This window comes from Acinonyx jubatus, chromosome A2 (assembly GCF_027475565.1).
Source record: "Acinonyx jubatus isolate Ajub_Pintada_27869175 chromosome A2, VMU_Ajub_asm_v1.0, whole genome shotgun sequence".
Lineage (NCBI taxonomy): Eukaryota > Metazoa > Chordata > Mammalia > Carnivora > Felidae > Acinonyx > Acinonyx jubatus.
The window spans coordinates 152,513,016-152,534,403 of record NC_069383.1 but is presented as its reverse complement, the minus strand read 5'-3'; the positions used below and the strand labels follow the sequence as shown (position 1 = coordinate 152,534,403).

The following is a 21,388-nucleotide window of genomic DNA, read 5'->3' as shown; positions in this document are numbered from 1 at the left end:
ACTGCCAGAGCTGCTGGGAGGAGCTGAGGGCTGGGCATTCGGAGGACCCCAGAATAACGAGTACACAGTGGGCGCTCAATAAACACCGGGCTGGGGCTCTGCTAAGCAGGGTGGTCCAACCCAGTGAGGTAGGGACCCCAAACCAGTGCTCTGAACCCTTTCCTATTATACACACAGGCAAACAGGAACCCAGAGAGGCACCTCCTATAGGTCATTTCCTAGCAGCAGAAACAACTCAAAGTACTGTCAACAAAAAGGGAACCTGATGGAGGGGGAAAAAAAAAAAAAAAATCCCAAGGTGGTGGGCTTCAGGCACGGCTGGATCCAGAGACAAGGGAGCCATCTCACTGGGCTGCTGTCCTCCCTGAAAGCTTCTCTCCCAAGGCAGTTTCAGCCTTCCCCATCCCCCCCCCCCCCCCCCGTGGAAGCAGGGTGTCCACTCTCCCCATTCTACAGCAAGAAAATTCCAGATGGTGCGCAATAAATATCCAACTCCTACTCCTTGGACCCAGGGAGGCTGTGCCTCGGTATGGGTTTGTTACCTCCTGGGGCCACCAAACAGGGTGGGTCCAGGACTGGGGCAGCCCCTATGGGGGCGTTTAGTTACCTGGAGGCTTCACTGTGAGGGGTAGGGGTGGGTATCGGGTTCTGGGCTTGAGAAGGTAGCTTTGAGCTGCGGCCCAGGTCCCTCTGGTCTTTTTTATGAGGCCGCTGACCCGGCATCCCTTGCTGTCTGCCCACCTGGTCTTGCCACCAAGGAAGGAGGAGCACTGATTCGCAAAGAAAGGCATGCCTGGATGGGAGGTGGCAGATCCACGGGAGGGAGCATGCGCACAACGGTGAACCGTCTCTCGCAGCTGGAGCACGGGGTGGGGGTGGGGGTGGGGGGGGGCAAGGCTTCTGTTCTCCCGTCTAGATGCATAGATGGAAAACTGGGGCGCCCCCCAGGGGGCGGGGCCTGAGCCTCTCCCCTCTCTGGGGCGTTACGGAGCCAGACCTTTCTGCCCCAGAAGCTTCCTGTCCTTTTGCCACAAAATCCAGGGGTTCTGGGTTCTAATCTCCTCCCCTTCCCCCTCCCCGCCCTCCCTTAAAACCGTTAAAGTCTGTTTTGCAAACTCCGTGGCAGGGGAGGGGGCGGGGAGGGGGCAGGGGAGGCCCGCGAGGGCCGGGAGACACGGGCTGGTGTTGCCACCTGGTGGCCACGGGGGAATCCGAGACGACGGGAGGAGCTCGGGTGGGGAGGGACGGAAAGAGGGCAGATTCAGGGTCCGAATGGGGCGTGGGGGGGAGGGGGCCTGCGGAGGGTTGAGGGCGAAGAGAAAGGAGAAACCCCAAGCGCTGACCCTGGGCGGAGGGCGAATCGACCCCTAAGAGGGGTGGAGCTGGGGGAAGGAACCATGGCCCCTGATTTCAGGGGACCCGCTCCCCCTCGGGCTGTCCCTCCCCTTGCCCAGTCCTGATCTGGTAGAGTTCGGAGTGATCATCCAGTTGTGTCTCATTTATTAAAACGGAAGGCTCATTTATTCAGCCATAAGCCCCCTCCCCCACCCCACAGCTCTGTGAGTTCAGTATTATCCTCACCCCCATTCTATAGGGGAGGAGACTGAGGCTGAGGAGGGGCCATCACTTCCTTCAGAATGATTAGAGCCCCCCCCCCCCCCCCCCGCCTTGTTTTCCCCACCACTAGATCCTCAGAGCCTGGACACCCTGCAGCGCCGCAGGAACTCTGTGCCCAGACTCCCCATCAAGTGCTCCTGGGACAAGAGGTCCAGCCTCGGGTCCTAGGATCAGCATGAGCCCTCCCCCCCCCCCAGCCTATTCAACACCGAAAAGTCCTGTCCCTTCCCCCATGGATGTCTAGCTTCCATTTTCTGGCGCTTTCTAGAGTTCCCACCAGAGGACATGTTGCAAGACTTGCTAGACAGTCAGTGGGGGGGGGGGGGAGGGCGCGGGGAGGGCGGTGGCATCAGAGCCTCGAGGGTGGAAATGGGGTCTGGGTCACCTGGCCCAGGTTTGACTCCCACCAGTGCTGTGTAGCTTCAGCCTAGCCACTTGCCCTCTCTGAGCCTCAGTGGCCATGTCTAAGATAGAACAGCCATGTACCTCTCAAGGTGGTTGTGGGGGTTCAGGACATCGCGGGAGTGTCTAGACAGAATAAGCTGGGTATGCAATGTTTGCTTAATAACCGGCTGTCTTCAGGCTTCCTTCCTGAAGGACGACTTTCCCCTCTGTCCCTCAGGCCTCCAGGCCGGTGTGCGAAGGGCCACTGAATACGGGAGTCTGTATTAGGTCTCCCAAGAGCAGTGAGAGTCCAGCCGCTTGGGCAGGGCTGCCCTCCAGACCATCCTGCCTTCCCGGCTCCGGAGTCTGAGCCTCAGGGTGTCCTCGCACCTGTCTCCTGTCCTCCGAGGGCAGCTCTGCGTCCAAGGCCAGCTCAGGAGTGCCCTGAAGCAGCCGTGTCTTCTCCTTGAGATGCCCGGGCGTGTCCAGGTCCGTTCCCTCACCTTTTTCCCAGGACACGTTCACCACCAGGGCCTCTTTTCGGTACACCTCCTCTGGGAAGTCTGCCGGGCTTGTCCACTGCCAAGCCTAGATAGGAAGGGTGGGCCCGAGGCTGTGGGCAGCGCCCTATTTCCTATCCACACGGGGAGTGGATCGTGCTCCTGCTGGCTTAATTCTCTAAAATCCTGAGACCAATTCGAGGATCAGCTCTAAATCAGTGACCCCCCCCATTCGGCATCCCCTTGGGAAGTCCTCCCCGGCCCCCCATTTCTCTTTGGGAAATTGTTCCTCTTCTCACTGTTGATGTGATTGGGCAGGCAGGGCAGTGTCCCCACCCCAAGTTGAGTGATGGACATGTGACCTGGCCCAGCCAATCAGAGCACTCTAGCCCCTGACTCCATGAGCATGTGGCCCAAGCTGGGCCAATCAGTGATAGCCCTGAGACTTTTGCTGAAGTGAATGGGCAAAACGGCACCTGCTTCCACTGGGGAAAGACTGCGCCTGGCTGGGAGGGAAGACTTCAGGCAGAACAGCAGCCCAGACAAATGGATGTTCAGTGTCGGGATTCCTAGATCTAGCCATGCCTGAAGACCACCATCCAAGGAATCCTCCCCTTACCACCCCCCCCACCTCCACCCACACTGGGTTCTTCTGTTGTTTCTGCTGCTAGGAAATGGCCCACAGGAGGTTCCTCTCTGGGCCTCTGCTTGTCAGTGTGTGAAATAGGACGGGTTTTTGGAATCCCTGTGTCAGTGGTTAGGGGAGAATAAAATGAGTGAAGGCATGGCCATTACTCTGTAGAACGCCAGCCCAGAGTATAGACCCAATAAATAAGACCTTAAATTAGAAAAGGAGTGCCCTTACCTGCTTCCCCTGGCTGCTATGGAACTCGACCACAGTGCTGGCACAGGGTGTGGGCAGAGGCGGGCACAGATACCGCGCAGCCCTGGGGAGGGAAGGGAGCTGGTCGGAGGAGCAGTGTTTTTATCCGTTCTTACTTTTTCATTGTTCTGTCTTATTTTGTTCATCTCCACTAGGTTATAAAGGAAGAACTGATGTGGATGGGGGGGGGGGGGAGGCGGGCATCTGACAGACTTTGTTTCAAATCCCAGCTCAGCCCTCAGCCCCCACCGCTGGATACTTTGGACCTGACTCTCTGAGCCTCAGTTTCCTCATCTGTACTCTGGGCACCAATACCTACTATTGCCATTATGGACCATCTTGGGGGAGATGGTGTAAGTTACCTGTTCAGGCCGAGGTACCCAAGGACGCCCAGGAGAAGGATGCTCAGGAAGCTCCCCAGAGACGCGAGGAGTACGGACAAATCGAACTGGGAAACCTGGACTTCTGGGAGTGGGAGAGGTTGGGTTGGGGGAGGGACACCTCCTGCCTCTTACTGGGAAGGGAGGTGGGAGAGCTGGACCCTCCATCAACTCGCTGCTGACCATGGCATGCCATGGGTCCCTCTGTGCCTCAGTTTCCTCATACATGAAGCCGGAGACCGGGGAACCCACTTGCCCTGTGTCTGCGGGACAAAGGCCTGGCCCGCCGCGCCCAGGACACCGTGGCTCCAAGTGCCCGCAGGTTGTGCCCATGTGGTTGCTCCCCTGGACCCAGACCTGCCACCCCACGCAAGGACTGACTGCCTGGTTCTCTTGGGACCAGATTTCACCGTAAGGACAACAGGCAGCGACTATGGCAGGAACAGGGATCATTTGATTTCCAAATTTCTTCCAGCCACACACCCCAGGACAACGGAGCCCGCCTCCTTATCTTTGCGATAAGAGAGACACTCATTCATTCACATTGACTCACTCAATAAATAGCCCCCTGCCCCCTCTACCTCCCCTGGAGCCCCCAGGCTGGAGGGGGGGGTAGTGGGACAGAGCCTGGGACACAGACACCCTCCCTCACCCACTCCCAAGATGTCAGGCCAGGAAGGAAGGGCAGTAACAGCTAGGGGGGGCAGGGGGCGGGGTGGGCACCCAGAGGAAAGCGTGGAAGGCTTCCTGGAGGAGGAAGCTTATGAGCTGAGTTTTGGAGGATGGAAAGGAGTTAGCGGGAAGCACAGACATTCCGGGCAGAGGCGCCTGCACTGGCAAGGCAACAGGAGTGTGAGAGAAGGTTCCGGAAGGGAAAAACTGCAAGAAGAGGTGGGAAGAGAGTGAGGTGGGACTTCCTCCTGAGGGTGATGCACTGGGGGCAGGGGCAGGGCCAGGGCGGGGCGGCTGGGGGAGGCTTGGGCCGGGGCAGTGCATGCTGGGTAAATACCCAGGCCCTGCCCTCCTACTCACCGAAGCTGAATGGCTGGGGTTGGCTCCAGGCGCCCTGCAGCGTCACTGTGTCTGCTCGAACCTGCACGGTATAGGCTGTGCCAGCCCGAAGGCCACCAAGGGTGACCTCGGTCTCCGTGGGCTTCACAGACAGCTCTGTGGGAGGGAGGCAGGCGCGGGTTCCTAGACTGCCTTTACTCCCATCGGGCGATGGGATGCCAGGGGCCTGGCTGGGCAGCGACACCCTAGGAGTGGCAATGGGGACTCAAGGCGTTTTGCTGAAAACTCTTAATGCACCCACGCACCTCGGCTTATTTGGAGGAATCTTCGTCACCAAAATATTTAGCGAATGGTGCTATTTTTCTCAAATCCGGACCTCTGCAGGCTCCTTGCTCTGTCCCCTGCCCAGACCCACCTGCCTTTTCCTCCAAGCTCCTTAGAGACGCCAGGTTCTGTTACACCTCAGGGCCTTTGCACGGACAGTCCCCCCCCTCCTCTACTTTGTTCACCCTTTCCCCAGATATCTGCGTGGTTTCCTCCCTCTCCTCCTTAAAAACACTTTTTCGGGGCGCCCCGGGGGCTCAGTCGTTTGAGCCTCCGACTTCGGCTCAGGTCATGAATCTCGCGGTCTGTGAGTCCGAGCCCCACGTCGGGCTCTGTGCTGACAGCTCAGAGCCTGGAGCCTGCTTCGGATTCTGTCTCTCTCTCTCTCTGCCCTTCCCCAGCTTGTGCTCTCTCTCTCTCTCTCTCTCTCAAAATAAATAAAAATCTTTAAAAAAATAAAATAAAGCCCTCCATAAAAATCCTCACGATGAGAATACCGCTGCCGGCCGTTATCAAGAAAAAAAAAACTCCTAGAAGCCTCAGTCGATATTCTTTGTGTATATTCAAGATAGAATATTCTTCAAACGGAATTTGGGGGGAACGGGTAAATGTGGCCAACGGGTGGTTCGTGCGCCACTCGTCAGCAACCTGACTTTTGGCAGATGGGTTCTCGGTAATGGCCGCTGCCAGCTACGCCGCCCCGAATAAGCCACTGAACCCCACTCGGCCTCATTTACCCCCTCTAAGCAATGGGTGGCCAGGCTGATGGCAGGTGTCTTTGATACCTGGGTGTCCCCCCTGCCCCCGGGGCATCTGTGCCTTGACCGGTGAGTGCTAGGTGCTTGGTGGGAAGGCAAGACACGAAGAGGCAGGTCTCGCTGGCCCGGCCCGTTGCTGCAGGAGGTGGGGGGTGTGAGGCCGTATCGGAAAGGCCGTGTTCCCCCGCGTGGAAGAGGGGGCCCCCAGGGTGTGGAAACGATAGGAACCTCCGGCCCCAGTGAGACTTGCCCGGCGTGTTCTCACTTCTTCCCCTCCTAAGGGGCGAGAAGGGGCACCTGACTGAGCCCAAGTCCAGGCTTCCTTAACCCTTGGGCGGGAATCCCGCCCCAGGCCTCAGTGTTCCCGTCTGTGAAATGGGGACAGCTGCCGATTCACAGGAGGGGCTGCCACTCACACACGGGGTATGTTGTGGGCACACGGCTGCTGCCCCCCTGGGGGCCTGGAAAGGGCCGTCGAGACTCGGAGCCCATCTCCTGGGTTGTGGGTGGGAAAACCGAGGCCCAGAGGGGGGCAGGGAGGTGCTCGGGGCCCCGCAGCCAGGCAGACCTCAATCCCAGACCCCTTCTCCCCGCAGCCAGACCCGCGCTGCCTCACGTACTGGACATCCGGCCTCCATTGTTCTCCTGACAGAGCACGACGTACTCCTTCAGGACGCCAGGGCAAGCGCTCAGCTCGGAGGGTGCCCACTCCACAGTCACGGAGTCCTGGCTGAGCCTTTTCACCAGCACGTGTTGTGGGCTTCCGGCCCCCGGGGCTGCAACCGCGGCCACGGTCAGTTCCAGGAGCACCGGCTGAACCCTTCCTTCCCGCGTGCCCAGCCTGGCCCCGCGCAGAGACCCACGCGGGTGACCTTGGCGGCAGAGTCGGGCGGGCCTGGGTTCGAGTCCTGGCTCCCCGACCAGGCGCCATCATTTCTCTTCTCTGCGCCTCACTTTATTGAGTCTATAAAATGGGGCGAGGCCGCTCGGGGCGCCTACAGGAACCCCCTTCTGCGTGTCTGGCTTCTGGCCAAGGCCTGGCCCGGAGTAAGTGCCCCTGAATGTTCTTTCCGTCCTCCTCACGCCCAAGGCCGCTGCCAAGCCCTCCGGAGGGACCACCCCGTAGGTCTGGGCTACTCACCGTGGCCCCCGAAGTGGTAGGTGGACAAGACCGTGGACCACGAGGTGGGCTTCCGTGGGTGTGCGGACGCGAAGATCGTGATGCGGTAACACATCTTCTGCTCCAGCGCCCCGGATGCCCTGCTCCAGCTGTAGGTTGCTGGAAGGATTGGCCCAGGCCAGGCCAGTAAACGGGTTGTATTTCCCTCCACATCTCGGCGCTGGCTGTGCCTCGTGCCGGGAACTCCCAGAGAGCGCTCCTGCTCATGCTTCAAAACCCTCGCACCAATGTCCCCTCTTCCAGGATCCCTTCCTTATCCCCCCACAGCCCGTCCCCGCCCCCACCCCAGCCCAGCCCTTCCTCTACAGGGCCTGGTGTGCCTGTCCCCGGCTCTGTCTCCCCAGTCTGCGGACTCCTCACGGGCCAGTCTGAGGCTGAGGTTCCTGGCGGAGGCCAGGCCCAGGGTAGGAAGCGGGAGGGAGGACGCGAGGTTGCCGGGGCCATGAGCCCTCCCCGTTTTCCTCTGGAGGCCTCATTAAATTTGCCACCAGTATCTTGCTAGCTGCACCTTCTCTGGCACGGGTGAATGTTTAACAGGCACCCTGGGATGTGAGACTCATTACCTACTGGGGCGCGATCTGCCCAGGGCTAAGTAAGCCCTGATGCCCCAGGAGCCTGGCAGGGAGCTCCCGACCTGCAGGGGGGGGGGAGGGTCCAAGTCTCAGCCTGGCTCCCACCTCTGGGGGACGTCGGGTAAGCAGCCAGGCCTCCCTCGGCCTCACACATCGCACACGCACGGCCCATAGAGGTCTGACCCGACCAGGAGCTCTAAGGCAGAGGCAGAGGCGGGGCATTACGGTACCCATTCCAGTAGGGTCCCGATCCTGGGGTGGAGTCAGGGTGCAAGTGGTCAGGCTCCTGTCCTGGCCCCGGGGCTGCCACTCGATGCAGTAGGTCATGTCCGGGGCCAAGGCTGGCCAACGCATGATGGTCCCGTTGGCGCCGGCGCTGACATTCAGAACCCCTGGTTTTGGAAGGAGCGGAGAGAGCCACGTGAGAACAGGTGCCCCCTTCTCCCACCAGTCCGAGGCTCCCGTAGCCCCGTGCCATCCTCTGGCCAAACCCTAACCCCTCGGGGCCGCGGGTATCTGCGCCTGGCTCTGTCTCCTCACACTGGGGGCCACCGGGCTGGGAGCCGGGCCCAGGGGCTGTTTGAATAAGTTCGGTCGTTTCCAGGTCTGACCATGAGTTCCCTGCTAAGACGCCCACGGTCTGCGACGCCTGTACGCGCGCGCGCGCGCACACACACACACACACACACACACACACACACGCATGCGCACCCCTCCCCTTCCCGCCCCGCCAGCCCGGGGAGCATCTCTTGTTCCAGCAGATGTCTGGCCACCCACCTCCTGCCTCACCCAGTGACGGGTGGGTGTGGTGCCGGATGGGCCTCCTGGCCTGGGCACAAGGACCCATCCACTCAGCTCCCGGCTCATCTCTCCCACTCCCTCCCGCAAGGGCGTCTGCAACAACCTTGGGGAGGTGGGCACGACTTCTAATTCCGGGGTCCACAACTAGCACGTATTGAGCGCCGACTATATGCGCCGGGCCCGTGTGAGGGCTTTGCTATACCCTTTGCTACCAACGGGGACTGTGATCACCCCACTAACACAGACTCGGAGGCTCAGGGAGGGAGAGCCACTGGCCCAAGGTCACACAGCGGGGCCATGACCCAAACCAGGCCGGGAGCTGACCGGCTCGCTGCTGTGCGAGCAGCTTCACCCATCTGAGCCTCAGTCGTGTCATCTCTGAAATGGGCATCATCGTAACAGCCCTGTGCTCACAGGGTTGCCGGGTGGCTCGGTGGGGCCGGGACCGGGGTGTGAGTGAGGCAACGATCGGGCACAAAATGTGAGGCACTGAAGAACTCAGTCGTCAAGGTAAATGTTGTTTTAAATGCGATATTTAAAAAAAAAAAAAAAATCAAGGGCACCTGGGTGGCTCAGTCGTTTAAGCGTCCAGCTGGGGTCATGATCTCACGGTTCGTGGCTTCGAGCTCCGGATCAGGCTCTGTGCTGTCAGCTCAGAGCCTGGAACCTGCTTCAGATTCTGTGTCTCCCTCTCTCTCTGCCCCTCCCCCACTCGTGCTCTCTCTTTCTCTCTCTCTTAAAAATAAGTCAATAAAACATTAAAAATAAAATATAAACAAAGCTAAAGAAGTCAAAACATGAACGGAAAAGTATGTGATGGGCACAATTTACAATCGCCAAAAGGTGGAAACAGCCCAAGTGTTCATCCGCGGATGAACAGGTCAATGCGCCGGGGTCCCGGCCACGCGATAGAATATTCCTCGGTCATAAAAAGGAAACGTGGATGAACTTGGAAAACGTTATGCTGGTGAAAGAAGCCAGATACAAGAGGCCACGTGGTGTGTGACCCCGTTTCCGTGAAATCTATAGAGACAGAAAGCGGGTTAGTGGTTGCCAAGGGCTGGGGAGAAGGGGGATGGGGAGTGACGGCTGATGGGCACGGGGTCTCCCTTTGAGGGTGATACAAATGTTCTGGAACCGGACAGAGGTGACGGTTGCGCATCACTGCGAATGTCCTAAATGCCACTGAACCGCACCTGTTCAAGTGGCTGGTGTTGCTACGCGAATTTCACCTCAATAAAATATGTGTGTGCGCATACGTGCCCGTATACATAAATATAAATCTTGATTTGTTTCATCATATGTATAAATACATGTACATATTTAATTATGTATATGTATACATAATGAACGAACATCAAGATTTTTATTTTATGCTGGGGGGGGCGCAAGCGAGAGAGAGGGAGAGACAGGAAGACAGAGGGAGAAGCAGGGCTCCCCCGAAGCGGGGCTGGAGCTCCCCTGCTGCGGAACTCGAACTCACGAACCCGCGAGATCATGACCTGAGCCGAAGTCAGATGCTTCATGACTAAGCCACCCAGGCGCCCCAGATATCAAGATTTTAAGTGAAGATAGGATCAATCCTGTGCCCGCCTCGCCCACCACACCCTGATCTCACCCTGGTCCCCGTACAACTTTATTTACAAAAACAGGTGGTTGGTCTGGGCTGTACTTTGCCAGCTAGAGTTTTGTTGTTTGCGCGTTTGCTTTAAATACTGCGTTGTAACATGACATGCCCTAATTAGTTGATTTTGACACGTTCCTAAATTCGACACCCCCTTCACTTTGTGCCTCACCTGCCTCCCCGCTCCCCCCCGGCCCCCCTGCCTGGCGGAGGCTCAGAGTAGGTTCTCAGATCCCAGAGGCCCTCCCGCAGCCCTCCCCGGCCAGAGGAGACACCTGGGTGGGTGTGGGCATGGGCAGGAATGTGCCACGTCTGGTTGGGGCCGGGGCCGAAGCGATTCTGGGAGACGACAGCCAGGTCATAGGCGGCGCCGGAGATATTGATGAACCTTCTCAGCTGCAAGGTCTTTGTGGCCTTGGGCTTACACGGGCAGGACAGCATGTGCAGGTGGACACGGTAGGTCACCTCCCCGCCAGACTTGGACCTGAGGCAGCCTTCTGGAAGCTCAAGCTGGGGCAGCTGTGGGGAGTGTGAGAGACGGCTTGCTTGCGGAGGCCTGACCCCGGTCATCATCCCCAGGGTGCGGCCCCCGGGCAGACTCATCCATGGGCCAGGGCCTGTGCCAAAAATTAAAACAAAACAACACAACCAGCCCCCGCCCCCTGTCCCCCAAAAAGAAACCCTCCGTGCTGCCAGGGCGGTTGGAAAATAGCCATTCACATCCAGTGCATGTTAGTCTGAGGGGGAAATAATTTGGCGAAACTCACAGAGAGCCAGGAAAAAAAATGTTTTCGTTTTTTGGGTGTTTTTTTGTTTGTTTTTTTTTTTTTTTTTCCATCTTTGGACCCGGTGACCTCAAGCCTGGAAATTTTTCCTAAGAAAAGGAATTCTAATGAGAGGAAAGCCAGGAAGTGAAAGAGCTTTACTGCAGCCTTTACCGCGACAGCCCGTTAGGGAGCTGACCGCGCTAATTATGGTGAAGCCAGGTGGCGCAACATTTGGTGGTTTTGCACCCTGACTTGGCCAGGAGAGTTTCCCTCTGTGCCTCAGTTTCCTTCCCTGTAAAATGGGGGTTAATTAGAGTGCTCTTAACGGGTTGGTTATTATCTTCCATCTAGACTGGGGGTTAATTAGAGTGCTCTTAACAGGTTGTTTGTTATCTCCCATCTAGACGGACATGGCCGACCCCTGGCCTGCCGGCTTGCACCCCAGCCCCTCACAATCTGGCCCCCACCTGGCAGCCAGGGGAAGTCAACGAACACCTGAACCCCGCCATATCCCTCCTCTGCTCACATACTCTCCATTGCTCCCAATTACCTGCAGAGTTAAACCCACGGTCCTTGCCACCTCCATGGCTCTTCCCCATGTCCTACTCGTGCCCCGACTCCAGCCTCTTTCTTGTCTCCTTCTGCCCATCCCAGGCCACCCTACAGCCCTGTGCCGGCCCATTACCTGCCCATCCAGAGTCACCTGCCTCTTCCCGTCTGGGCGGAGTGCCCCCACCGAGAACCTCCAGCTGGGCTGTGGGAGACGTTCTGCAATGAATGGGATGGGCAAGACAGTGACGCTGGGGGCGTTCCCTTGCCGGCCGCCACCCACAGACCCCCCGATGGGGACCCCCCCTCCCCGCCCCGCCTTGAAACACAGGATTCCCATGGGATGTTAGTTTGCAAAATCTGAAAACATGGAGATCTAGTCTCCAACAACGTGACTATACTTAACGCTAGAAAACTACACTTTGAAATGGCTAAAATGATGTGCTTTTTACCACACATTTTTTTTTTTAACGTTTATTTATTTTTGAGACAGAGAGAGACAGAGCATGAACGGGGGAGGGGCAGAGAGAGAGGGAGACACAGAATCGGAAGCAGGCTCCGGGCTCTGAGCTGTCAGCGCAGAGCCCGACGCGGGGCTCGAACTCTCCAGCTGCGAGATCTTGACCTGAGCCGAAGTCGGACGCTTCACCGACTGAACCGCCAGGTGCCCCAAACTTCCCTTTTTTTTTTTTAATTTTTTTTCAATGTTTATTTATTTTTGGGACAGAGAGAGACAGAGCATGAACGGGGGAGGGGCAGAGAGAGAGGGAGACACAGAATCGGAAACAGGCTCCAGGCCCTGAGCCATCAGCCCAGAGCCTGACGCGGGGCTTGAACTCACGGACCGCGAGATCGTGACCTGAGCTGAAGTCGGACGCTCAACCGACTGAGCCACCCAGGCGCCCCTCCACTGCCGCATTTCTACTGCCTGCCCTGGTTCCTGTGACTCTAGGTGCTCTCACCAGGCGGGACACACACGGGGCTGCTCCAACTGCTCCAGGGATCTCCTGGGGCTCCCGGCCTGAGCCGCCGCCTCCGCAGCTGGAATTCCTGGGCTGCGTCCATCTGCAGGGGGCAGAGGCATGACTCTGGCAAGAAACAGGTCAGACATCAAGCTGAAGGGCTGTCCCACACCTGGGGGTGCCCCGGGGCTTGGCACTTGGCACTTAGCCGTCATACACTTTTTTTTTTTTTTAATATTTTAACGTTTGTTTTTTAAGACAGAGAGACAGAGCACAAGTGTGGGGGGAGGGGCAGAGAGAGAGGGAGACACAGAATCGGAAGCAGGCTCCAGGCTCTGAGCTGTCAGCACAGAGCCCGACGCGGGGCTCGAACCCACAAACCGCGAGATCATGACCTGAGCTGGAGTCAGATGCTTGACCGACTAAGCCACCCGGGCGCCCCAGTCGTCATACACTTATTGAGTGCCAGCTGTGTGCTGGGCCCTAGGGACACTGCGGGAATAGGCCAGGGCCTGTCCTCTTGGAGCTTCAAGATCACCCATTCTTCTGGGGCGCCTGGGTGGCTCAGTCGGTTAAGCGGCCGACTTGGGCTCAGGTCATGATCTCACGGTCCATGAGTTCGAGCTCTGCATCTGGCTCTGTGCTGACAGCTCAGAGCCTGGAGCCTGTTTCAGATTCTGTGTCTCCCTCTCTCTGACCCTCCCCCGTTCATGCTTTGTCTCTCTCTGTCTCAAAAATAAATAAACGTTAAATAAAATAAAATAAAATAAAATAAATAAAAAATTAAAAAAAAAAGATCACCCATTCTGCCCCTGCCCTAGGTCAGAGTCCCGGCAAGGCCACCCACGGGGATGTGCCCCTGATCAATGGCTTCTCGCCCCCCAGGCTGTTTCCTCACCTGTGAACTGGGAATAATCCAATACTGAACTACAGGGTGGGCCAGGAAGCACACAGAGAATTTAGCACTGGGCCTAGCACCCAGTGGGTGCTCAATTAACGCTAGCTTGCTGCAGCTGTTGTTATATTATTCTCACCGAAGCCAGCATCATCCTGACGTCCACAGTGGCCCTAGGACAAGATCATATATATACATATATATATACACATATATACATATACACATATATATGTATATATATGTATATATACATATACACATATACACATATATAATATATACATATATACACATATATATACACATATATACATATATATATATACACACACATACACACACACACACACACATATGAATGAACCTGTGACCATTTCGGTGTTGAGAAATATTAGCTCTTTTCATTGTAAACAATTATTTTAGGGGCACCTGAGTGGCTCAGTCGGTTAAGCGTCCGACTTCGGCTCAGTCATGATCTCACGGTCCGTGAGTTCGAGCCCCCCCGTCGGGCTCTGTGCTGACAGCTCGGAGCCTGGAACCTGCTTCCGATTCTGTGTCTCCCTCTCTCGCTGACCCTCCCCTGTTCATGCTCTGTCTCTCTCGGTCTCAAAAATAAATAAACGTTAACAAAAATTTCTAATGAAACAATGATTTTACGTGCAATGTGGGAGCTTGGGGCGGAGCCAGGAACAGAAAGAGGATGTTTGTAAAAATAAATAAATAAATAACCAGAAATAAAAGAGGACATTCGTGGAAAAACGAGTGACCTCTGCAATTTAATTCATAGCAATATGCCAACATCCATCTCAGTTGCAAACAAACACACTCAAGAATGTGAGATATTAACATGTAGGGAAGCTGGGTGGAGTTTCTGTGGGAGTTGTTGGCTTCCTGGAAACTTTACGGAGAATCTAAGATTCTTCTAAAATTAAAAGTTTACTGAAAAGATTTCAGGAGGCAGGGGCGCCAGGGTGGCTCAGTTGGTTAAGCGTCCAACTCTTAATTTTGGCTCAGTTCACGATCTCGCGGTTCGTAGGTTCGAGCCCCGCATCGGGATCTCTGCTGACAGCTCAGAGCTTAGAGCCTGCCTTCAGACTCTGTGTCTTGCTCTCTCTCTCTGCCCCTCCCCTGCTTGCGCGCTCTCTCTCTCTCTCTCTCAAAAAAAAAAGAAAAGGAAAAAAGAAAAAAAGAAAAAATCTTAACAAAAATTACTTTAGGTGGCAAAACCTGTATGTCTATGGTGTTGGGGGTCAGGAAAGCCAGATTTAGGACACAGACTGGCCCACACTTCCCGGTGTGATGCTGAGAGTCCCCCAACATCCCAAGCTTCAGTTCCCTCCTCTGCTAAGGTGCTCAGGGGGCTGGAAATAAAACGGAGAGACACGCCTTTCGCCATCAGAGGCCCCATACCACTGCCTCTGACTGATCCCGTTGACCTGATGGCATAACAGAGACTCAGAGGGGCCCAACATTGGGAGGGATGGCGAGGCTGACGCTGAGGCGGCTCCCTGACCTCAAGATGCTCCCAGTCTGAGGGAGGAGGAGACGCCATAATTCAGAGGCTGGAGGTCTCTGTCTCTCCCAAACTAGGGGCTTCTTCTTCTTCTTTTTTTTTTTTTAAGTTTATTTATTTTGAGAGAAAGAGAGAGAGAGATGGAGAGAGCACGAGCAGGGCAGGGACAGAGAGAGAGAGGGAGAGAGAAAATCCCCAACAGCCTCCATGCTGTCAGCAGAGATCCCACAAACCGTGAGATCATGACCTGAGCTGAGATCAAAGTGTTGGGACGCTTAACCGACGGAGCCACCCAGGTGCCCCCCAGACTAGAGACTTCCTGGGCGCTAAGCAAGGGCTGAGATTTCTGGCAGGCCCAGCTGGCTCTGCCCCGGGCCGGGGCGGGGGGGGGGGAAACAGCAGGGGCGGCAGAGGGTAGCCAAAGAATGAATGAAGGTCCAAAAAAGTCATACAGAGAAACAACCTAAGGGTCCGACGATGGATGAATGAAAAAAAAACAAAAACAAAACCAAAATCAGGTGGTATATATACAATGGACTATCACTCAGCTGTACAAGACGGAAATCTTGCCGCCTGTGACGACATGAATGGGGGAGTGTATTATGCTAAGTGTAAAAGGATCTCTCACCCACGTGGAATCTAGAGCAAAACCACCCGGAAACGTGTGGATACAGAGAACTGATTGGTGGTTGCCAGAGGCAGGGGTGGGCGGTGCGTGACATGGGTGAAGGTGGTCAAAAGGGACAAACTTCATTTGTAAAAGCAGTCAGTCCTGGGGATGTCATGTCCAGCTCGGTGACTGTAGCTAATAATACTGCCTGATGGGGGCGCCTGGGTGGCTCAGTCGGTGACCTGTCCGCCGTCGGCTCAAGGCATGGTCTCCGAGTTCGTGAGTTCGAGCCCCGTGTCAGGCTCTGGGCTGCCAGCTCAGAACCTGGAGTCTGCTTGGGCATCTGTGGCTCCCTCTCCCTCTGCCCCTCCCCGCTGGCACTCTCTGTCTCAAAAATAAGTAAACATTTAAAAAATAATAACAATAATAACACGGTGTGGTGTATTTGAAAGTTCCTGGGAGAGTAGATCTTCCAAAGGTCTTAGGACAAGAAAAAAGGTTTATAGCTTCGTGTGATCATCTCACAATATGTATATAAATATCAAATAAGTATGTTGAACACCTGAAACCAATATAATGTTATATGTCAATTATATCGAAGAAGAAGAAGAAGAAGAAGAAGAAAAGGAGGAAGAGGAGGAGGAGGAGGAGGGAAGGGAGGAGTGGAAGCGGAAGGGCAGCTTCCTGGAGAGGCGGCCCTGGAGCTGGACCCTGAAGGTGGGCTGGATTCTCATGTGCTCAGATAGAAAGGAAAGCATACAGATGGAGACGACTGCATGGGTAAAGGCAGAGTCTGGAAATGCCGGGCATGAGCAGAGACTAACAGCCATTCAGGAGGGGACCAGAGGAAGCACGAGGCAGGTGAGGGTACCTAGGGCCAGCCGAGGAAAGGATGCCCTCCTGAGGGTAATAGGGAGCCATGGAAGGTGTGCGAGCGAGGGAGGTCACGACGAGAGCTGAGTGTCAAGGAGACTCCAGAGGCTAGAAACAAGGCAAGAGTGGAGGCCAGGTAGGAGGGGGGAAGGGGGTAGAGACGGTGAAACTGATTTGGGGGATGGAGCTGCCCCGGGGAGAGGCCTGTGTTCTCCCCCCGCCCGGGGAATAAACTCACCAGCTTCCAAAGGCTGCCGGCTGTCCGGTGCCGGAACTGGACCTCGGCGCCATCCTGGCGGGCTGGGGTCTCCCACTTCATGAGCAGCCGCCCCGCGGAGCCAGTCACCTTGATGTCTCCCAGCAGCGGTGGGTCGTATTTAACTGGAAGCAGAGATGGGGTTTGGGGAGGGGGCCAGCATATGCGTGAGTTACTGGTCCTGAAAATTTCAGAACATCCGTCCCACCCAGCCCAGGGTAACTGACTAAGCCCCCAGTATGTGAATCGGGGAAACCCTTACATGCTCCGTCTAAGCCTGGGAGGGAAATATCAGTACCCCTTAGAGCAACGCTATAGTGAGACAGGCGCTTTTGTAAGCTGCTGACGGGGAGGGTCGTTGGCAATCTATTTTTCTAGAGGACGATTAGGGAAATCTTACTAATTTTTTAGACCCTGACCCAAAGAGAGACGTCTATCGTTCTTTCTGCATCTTGGTCACACCATGCCTGATTCTACCTCAGGGCCTTTGCACTTGCCGTCGCTCTCATGTCCTCCACCTGGAACACACTTTTCTACGCTTTATTCCTGTTGGATCTTTTTTTTTTTTTTTTTTATCCTTCCGGGCTCAGCTTGAGCCGGAAGCCTCCTTGGCCTCCCAGCGGTATCTCCTCGTATGTCATAATCATGCCTCGTTCGTCACCCCCACTTGATTCTGGGCTCCACGAAGGCAGAGAGAGGCAGGGCCACGAGTACAGTGAAGCAAGAAAGGCAAGGGTGTACAAAGACACGGTCGGATCCTGTCTTTAATTAACTAATTAATTTATGAGTTTAGAGGGGTTTTGTTTGTTTGTTTGTTTTTGAGAGACAGAGTATGAGCAGGGGAGGGGCAGAGAGAGGGAGAGAGAGAATCTTAGGCAGCCCAGCGCGGAGCCTGGCGTAGGACTCCATCTCAGGACTGTGAGATCATGACCTGAGCCAAAATCAAGAGTCGGACGCTTAACCGACTGAGCATATTTTAAAACGCGATTATTTTAAAACCGACCCCATATTTTAAAACGCGGTATTTTGTTCACCGTGGATTTTTTTTTCCCGTGAATTTTGATTTTTAAAAATATTGCATTACCGTAGCATTTATATCAACTAGCGAGGTTTGGGGCACCCCTTGGAAATGTTGTGCCCCAGGCGGGTTCCCTTCTCACCTCACCCTAGTCCCAGCTCCGAGCTGCAGACTTTGGTGGCCTCGCTCGTGTCCCTGTGACTCAGCGGTAGCACACGGTGGGAACTCAGCAACGATATGTCAAAGTGTATGTGGCTGAGTCGTGAAAACAGACACAGAGGACCCAACGGGGTCCCAGCAGCCTTCACCCAGAAGCCACCTAAGTGCCCGGCAGCTGGGGATTGGCGAGGGGACCATAAAAAAGTGCCATGTCTCACGATAGCGCGTGATGTGAAAACAGCTGGCGTTATCGAGCCGCTGGCCGGAATCCCCCCCAGGTCCAGGCTCAGGGACCGGAGGCTTCTCTGGGTGACGAAGGGGCCGCGGGGAGGAGGAGGAGGAGGAGAACGGGGTACTGACCTGAGCTATGAAGCATCAGGGTGACCTTGGGTGACTTCTCTGTCCGGTTCCCGGCTCGAGATTCGACCCAGAGGGTGACGGCCTGCAGCACAGATATGCCGTCCTGGTCAGAGAACTGCACCTTGGTGGCCGAGCCCGCGGCAAAGTAGCAACAGCGCCCGGACCTGAGGCTGGGGAGGGAGAGTGCTGGTGCTCAGTCTGGGGGTCCTCGGGACCCCCAGGGTGCCTCGGCAGAAGGTGTGAGTCGCATCCCAGCATCTTCTTCTGCCCCCTTTGCTCCCCCTCCGCGGCCTGGGGCCTCCGTGGGGATCAGCCTGGAACCGAGGGGGTGGGGGGTGGGGGGGGTGGTGTGTGTGTGTGTGTGTGTGTGTGTGTGTGTGTGTGTCCCGGAATCTCGCGAGATGGGCTGCCACAGGAGGAAGGAAGATGGGAATGAATGGATGGGAGGGTGGACGAGTGAGTGAGAGGGTGGGGACGAGGGGCTAGAGGGACGCCCCCCCCCACCTCCCACCCCCGCCACAACATAGAGAGTCCCAGCCCTCTCTTCTCACATGAGAAACTGAGCCTCCCGAAAGGAGCCTGACAAGGTCACACATCTGAGAGCGGGAGCCAGGGTGGGATGATGAATGAGGGTCTGGGAACTGGGGCAGGGTCCTCACCAGCACCTCAGGAAGTGGCTGACCCCAGCCGCGGGGCCCTCGTACCGCCAGGAGCATTCATAACCGGCGCTGAATATCCGGTAGCAGGTCAGGTCCTTGGGGCCTGAAGCCGAGCCTAGAGGAGATACCAGAGGTTTGGGAGTGGACCAAGAATCGGGAGGGGCCCCTCCTTGCTGACGCACCCTCAGGGTAAATCTTTGTGACATTTAAGGAACCCGCTCCCAGCCCCCTCCCTGTGCCCTTTTCTCCTGTCTCCTGCCGTCTCCTGTGCTCACCCCCCTCCGGCCACACCAGTGGGCTCCTCACCAGTCCTCAAACACACCAAGCTTACTCCCACCACAGGGCCTTTGCACACGCGGGGCCAGCTGCCTAGAATGCTTTCCCCCCAGATCTTGACATTCCAGTTTCTCCTTCAGGGTCACCTCCTTGACCACCAGGCAACCTGAAACAGCCCCTTCCTTCATCCCCCACCTCCTCTGGTTTCTCATAGCACATCCTAGGATGCCGTCCATGTACGTGTTTGGCAGTTGGGGTCACGGCCGATTCTTTCATGCCTAGAACTGTGTCCGCCCAGGGTGGGTGCTCAGTGACTATTTCTCGCACAAAAGAGCGGATGAAGAGCCTGTTCAATGGCAGGCCCTTATTGGGGTGCATCGCAAGCACACATGTTCCAGCAATGCCTGCCTCCAGGGAGCCCCAAAATGTCTCACGGCTGCTTAGCCCCCCCACGCTGAACAGACACAGACACCAAGTCTGCGACCCTGCGAGGGAGGAGACGAGGCTCAGAGAGGCAAGCGACTGATCCAGGACGCCCGAGCTTGGTGAGGATAGGACAATAGGCCGTCTGGTCACTCCCAAGACCTCAGGCTGGTCTCAAACTTTGGCTGGGCAGGAGAGAGCTGAGGGACCGGCCCCCAGGGATGGGCCAGTCAGAGCCCCGCATGCCCTCTCCCCACAGCGCAGAACTGTTCCAGACCTGAGTCTGCATCCAGATATGGTGGGTCCTGAAAACAGCACCCGCTCGTGCCGCAGGCTTCAGCTGCAAAGGCAACAAAGAGATCATGACATTCCCAGAGTTCAACTGCATGGGAGAGGGGCTCAGGCCGGGGGCTCGCCAAGTCACCATCCACCCACCTCTCCACGTTCCCATAAACGGATCCGCCCACCCGCCCTGCTGTCCCTCCACACGTCCAATCCTCTGCCCATCCATCCACCCGCTCATTCATCCACGCGTCAACCTCTCAGGCTGCTCTTCCCAGGGTCCCCTGGACCCCTCCCCGTCTCTGATCTCCAGCCCTGCCTGACCCCTGAAGGCCCTGAAACCCTGCCGCTGCTGTTTCCAGAGAGGGAAACTGAGGCACAGAGAGGCAAAGGGGTGGCCTGAGGTCACACAGCAGCAACAGCTGAACCGGAATTAGAGTTCAAACCCAGCCATCTGCAGGGGTCTGGGCTCCTTCCCATCTGATTCCACAAGACAGAGAGAGTCTATGAGTATATATAAGGTAGGAATATACCATATACTACAAACATAATCAGTTACCCTGTATATCACTTATATACATATTTGTTCTTTACCCTTTTCTTAGCATTTCTTTTTATTTATTTACTTATTTAAAAGGTTTTATTTATTTTTGAGACAGAGGCGTGAGCGGGGAAAGGGCAGAGAGAGAGGGGGACAGAGGATCCAAAGCGGGCTCCGGATGACAGCCGAGACGCCCACACGGGGCTCGAACCCACGAACCGTGAGACCATGACATGAGCCAAAGTCAGGCGCTTAACCGCCTGAGCCACCCAGGCGCCCCATCCTTTTCTTAGCATTTCTCACAGAACTCTGGGAAGTGGGAAAGATTCAGGGGTTCGGCCCATTCCACGGAAGACAAAACCAAGACCGGAGGCAGGATGCCCAAGTTGGACCCCGGAAGCTATGATCAGCGATCTCCCATTTGAGAGAGGGAAAGACTGAGGCCCAGAGACGCAGAACCCACCCCAGAAACCCAGATCCACGGCCTTTCACACACACGTCTCCCAGCAAAGAGCCACCTTGTCAGGGTGGAGCACTCACCGCCCTGCCCTGGAAGCAGGAGCAGAAGGAGGGGGACCAGCCTGGTCAACAACTGTCCCATGAAGTCCATGCAGAGACCTGCAGCCCCAGATGAGCTTCTGTGTTGCTGGCGAGGCCCAGCCACCCCGTCCTCGCCCTGGAACACATTGAAGCTGAGCAAGAAAGAATGCTAAAAAGATGAAAAAAAAAAAAAAGTTAGGTGTCATGGCCCCTCCTGGCATAAGTCAAACTGAAAGAGAAACCCAGGAAGTCAGCTCGGTGATGGTGGCCTCATCCCAGCCACAAAGCCACCCGTGGGGCCAGTCGGACCCAGGGCCTTAGATCTCAGGGTCTCTTCCGACCCGAGAAAGACCCAAGCAGGACACCGGGTTCCAGCCTCATGAGGGGGCAGCTCTGTGCCCTTGCCCTGGTCTCTGGCCCTCTCTAGCCAACTTCTGAGACTCGGGTGCCAAATGGGAGCCCAGGGTTCTTGGATGCCTGAGTTCACTCTCCCAACAAGTCATTCTGAAGTGTTTGCTGTACCTTACCCCTCCCCCCGCACCCCCCCCCCCTTCTCCTGCCGCAGCAAATGCCCACCTCCCCGTTTCCCAGACTCTGGTCTCAGGGCACCCTGGGTCCCGGCTCCTAAAGAGCCCCTTTGCTTCCTTCAGACGAAGCGTTCTCTTCTC

The 21,388-nt window shown here is 56.2% G+C and overlaps 1 protein-coding gene across 2 annotated transcripts; it reads right to left on the bottom strand.

Annotated features, from left to right (window-relative positions):
- Window positions 1-1,495: 1,495 nt before the first annotated feature.
- IL12RB1 (interleukin 12 receptor subunit beta 1) lies at window positions 1,496-21,118 on the bottom strand. 2 transcript variants are annotated; one of them, XM_027038353.2, is made up of 16 exons: window positions 20,721-21,113; window positions 19,635-19,697; window positions 18,659-18,773; window positions 18,000-18,169; window positions 16,445-16,587; window positions 13,347-13,380; window positions 12,313-12,438; window positions 11,487-11,569; window positions 10,310-10,553; window positions 7,840-8,001; window positions 6,999-7,136; window positions 6,478-6,633; window positions 4,797-4,931; window positions 3,747-3,849; window positions 3,367-3,448; window positions 1,496-2,589 (listed from the first exon to the last, which is right to left on the bottom strand). In XM_027038353.2, exons 1-16 carry the CDS (start codon window positions 20,788-20,790, stop codon window positions 2,236-2,238), a joined length of 2,178 nt encoding a protein of 725 aa, XP_026894154.1. In that variant the 5' UTR covers window positions 20,791-21,113; the 3' UTR covers window positions 1,496-2,235. The 2 variants fall into 2 exon arrangements, with proteins under 2 accessions (XP_026894154.1, XP_026894155.1); XM_027038354.2 differs by lacking the exon at window positions 3,747-3,849 and having other exon boundaries at window positions 2,378-2,589; window positions 20,721-21,118.
- Window positions 21,119-21,388: the final 270 nt, after the last annotated feature.

Bases quoted from the DNA above. Each gene is read 5' to 3' on its own strand.
- IL12RB1 (XM_027038353.2), bottom strand. From the start codon at position 20,790: ATGGACTTCATGGGACAGTTGTTGACCAGGCTGGTCCCCCTCCTTCTG. The intron at 12,439-13,346 runs GTGAGAATAATA...GTTTCTTGCCAG, and splicing joins TCAGGATGATGCTGGCTTCG to AGTCATGCCTCTGCCCCCTG. The intron at 7,137-7,839 runs GTACCGTAATGC...CAATCCTTCCAG, and splicing joins TCGGGACCCTACTGGAATGG to CAACCTACAGCTGGAGCAGG.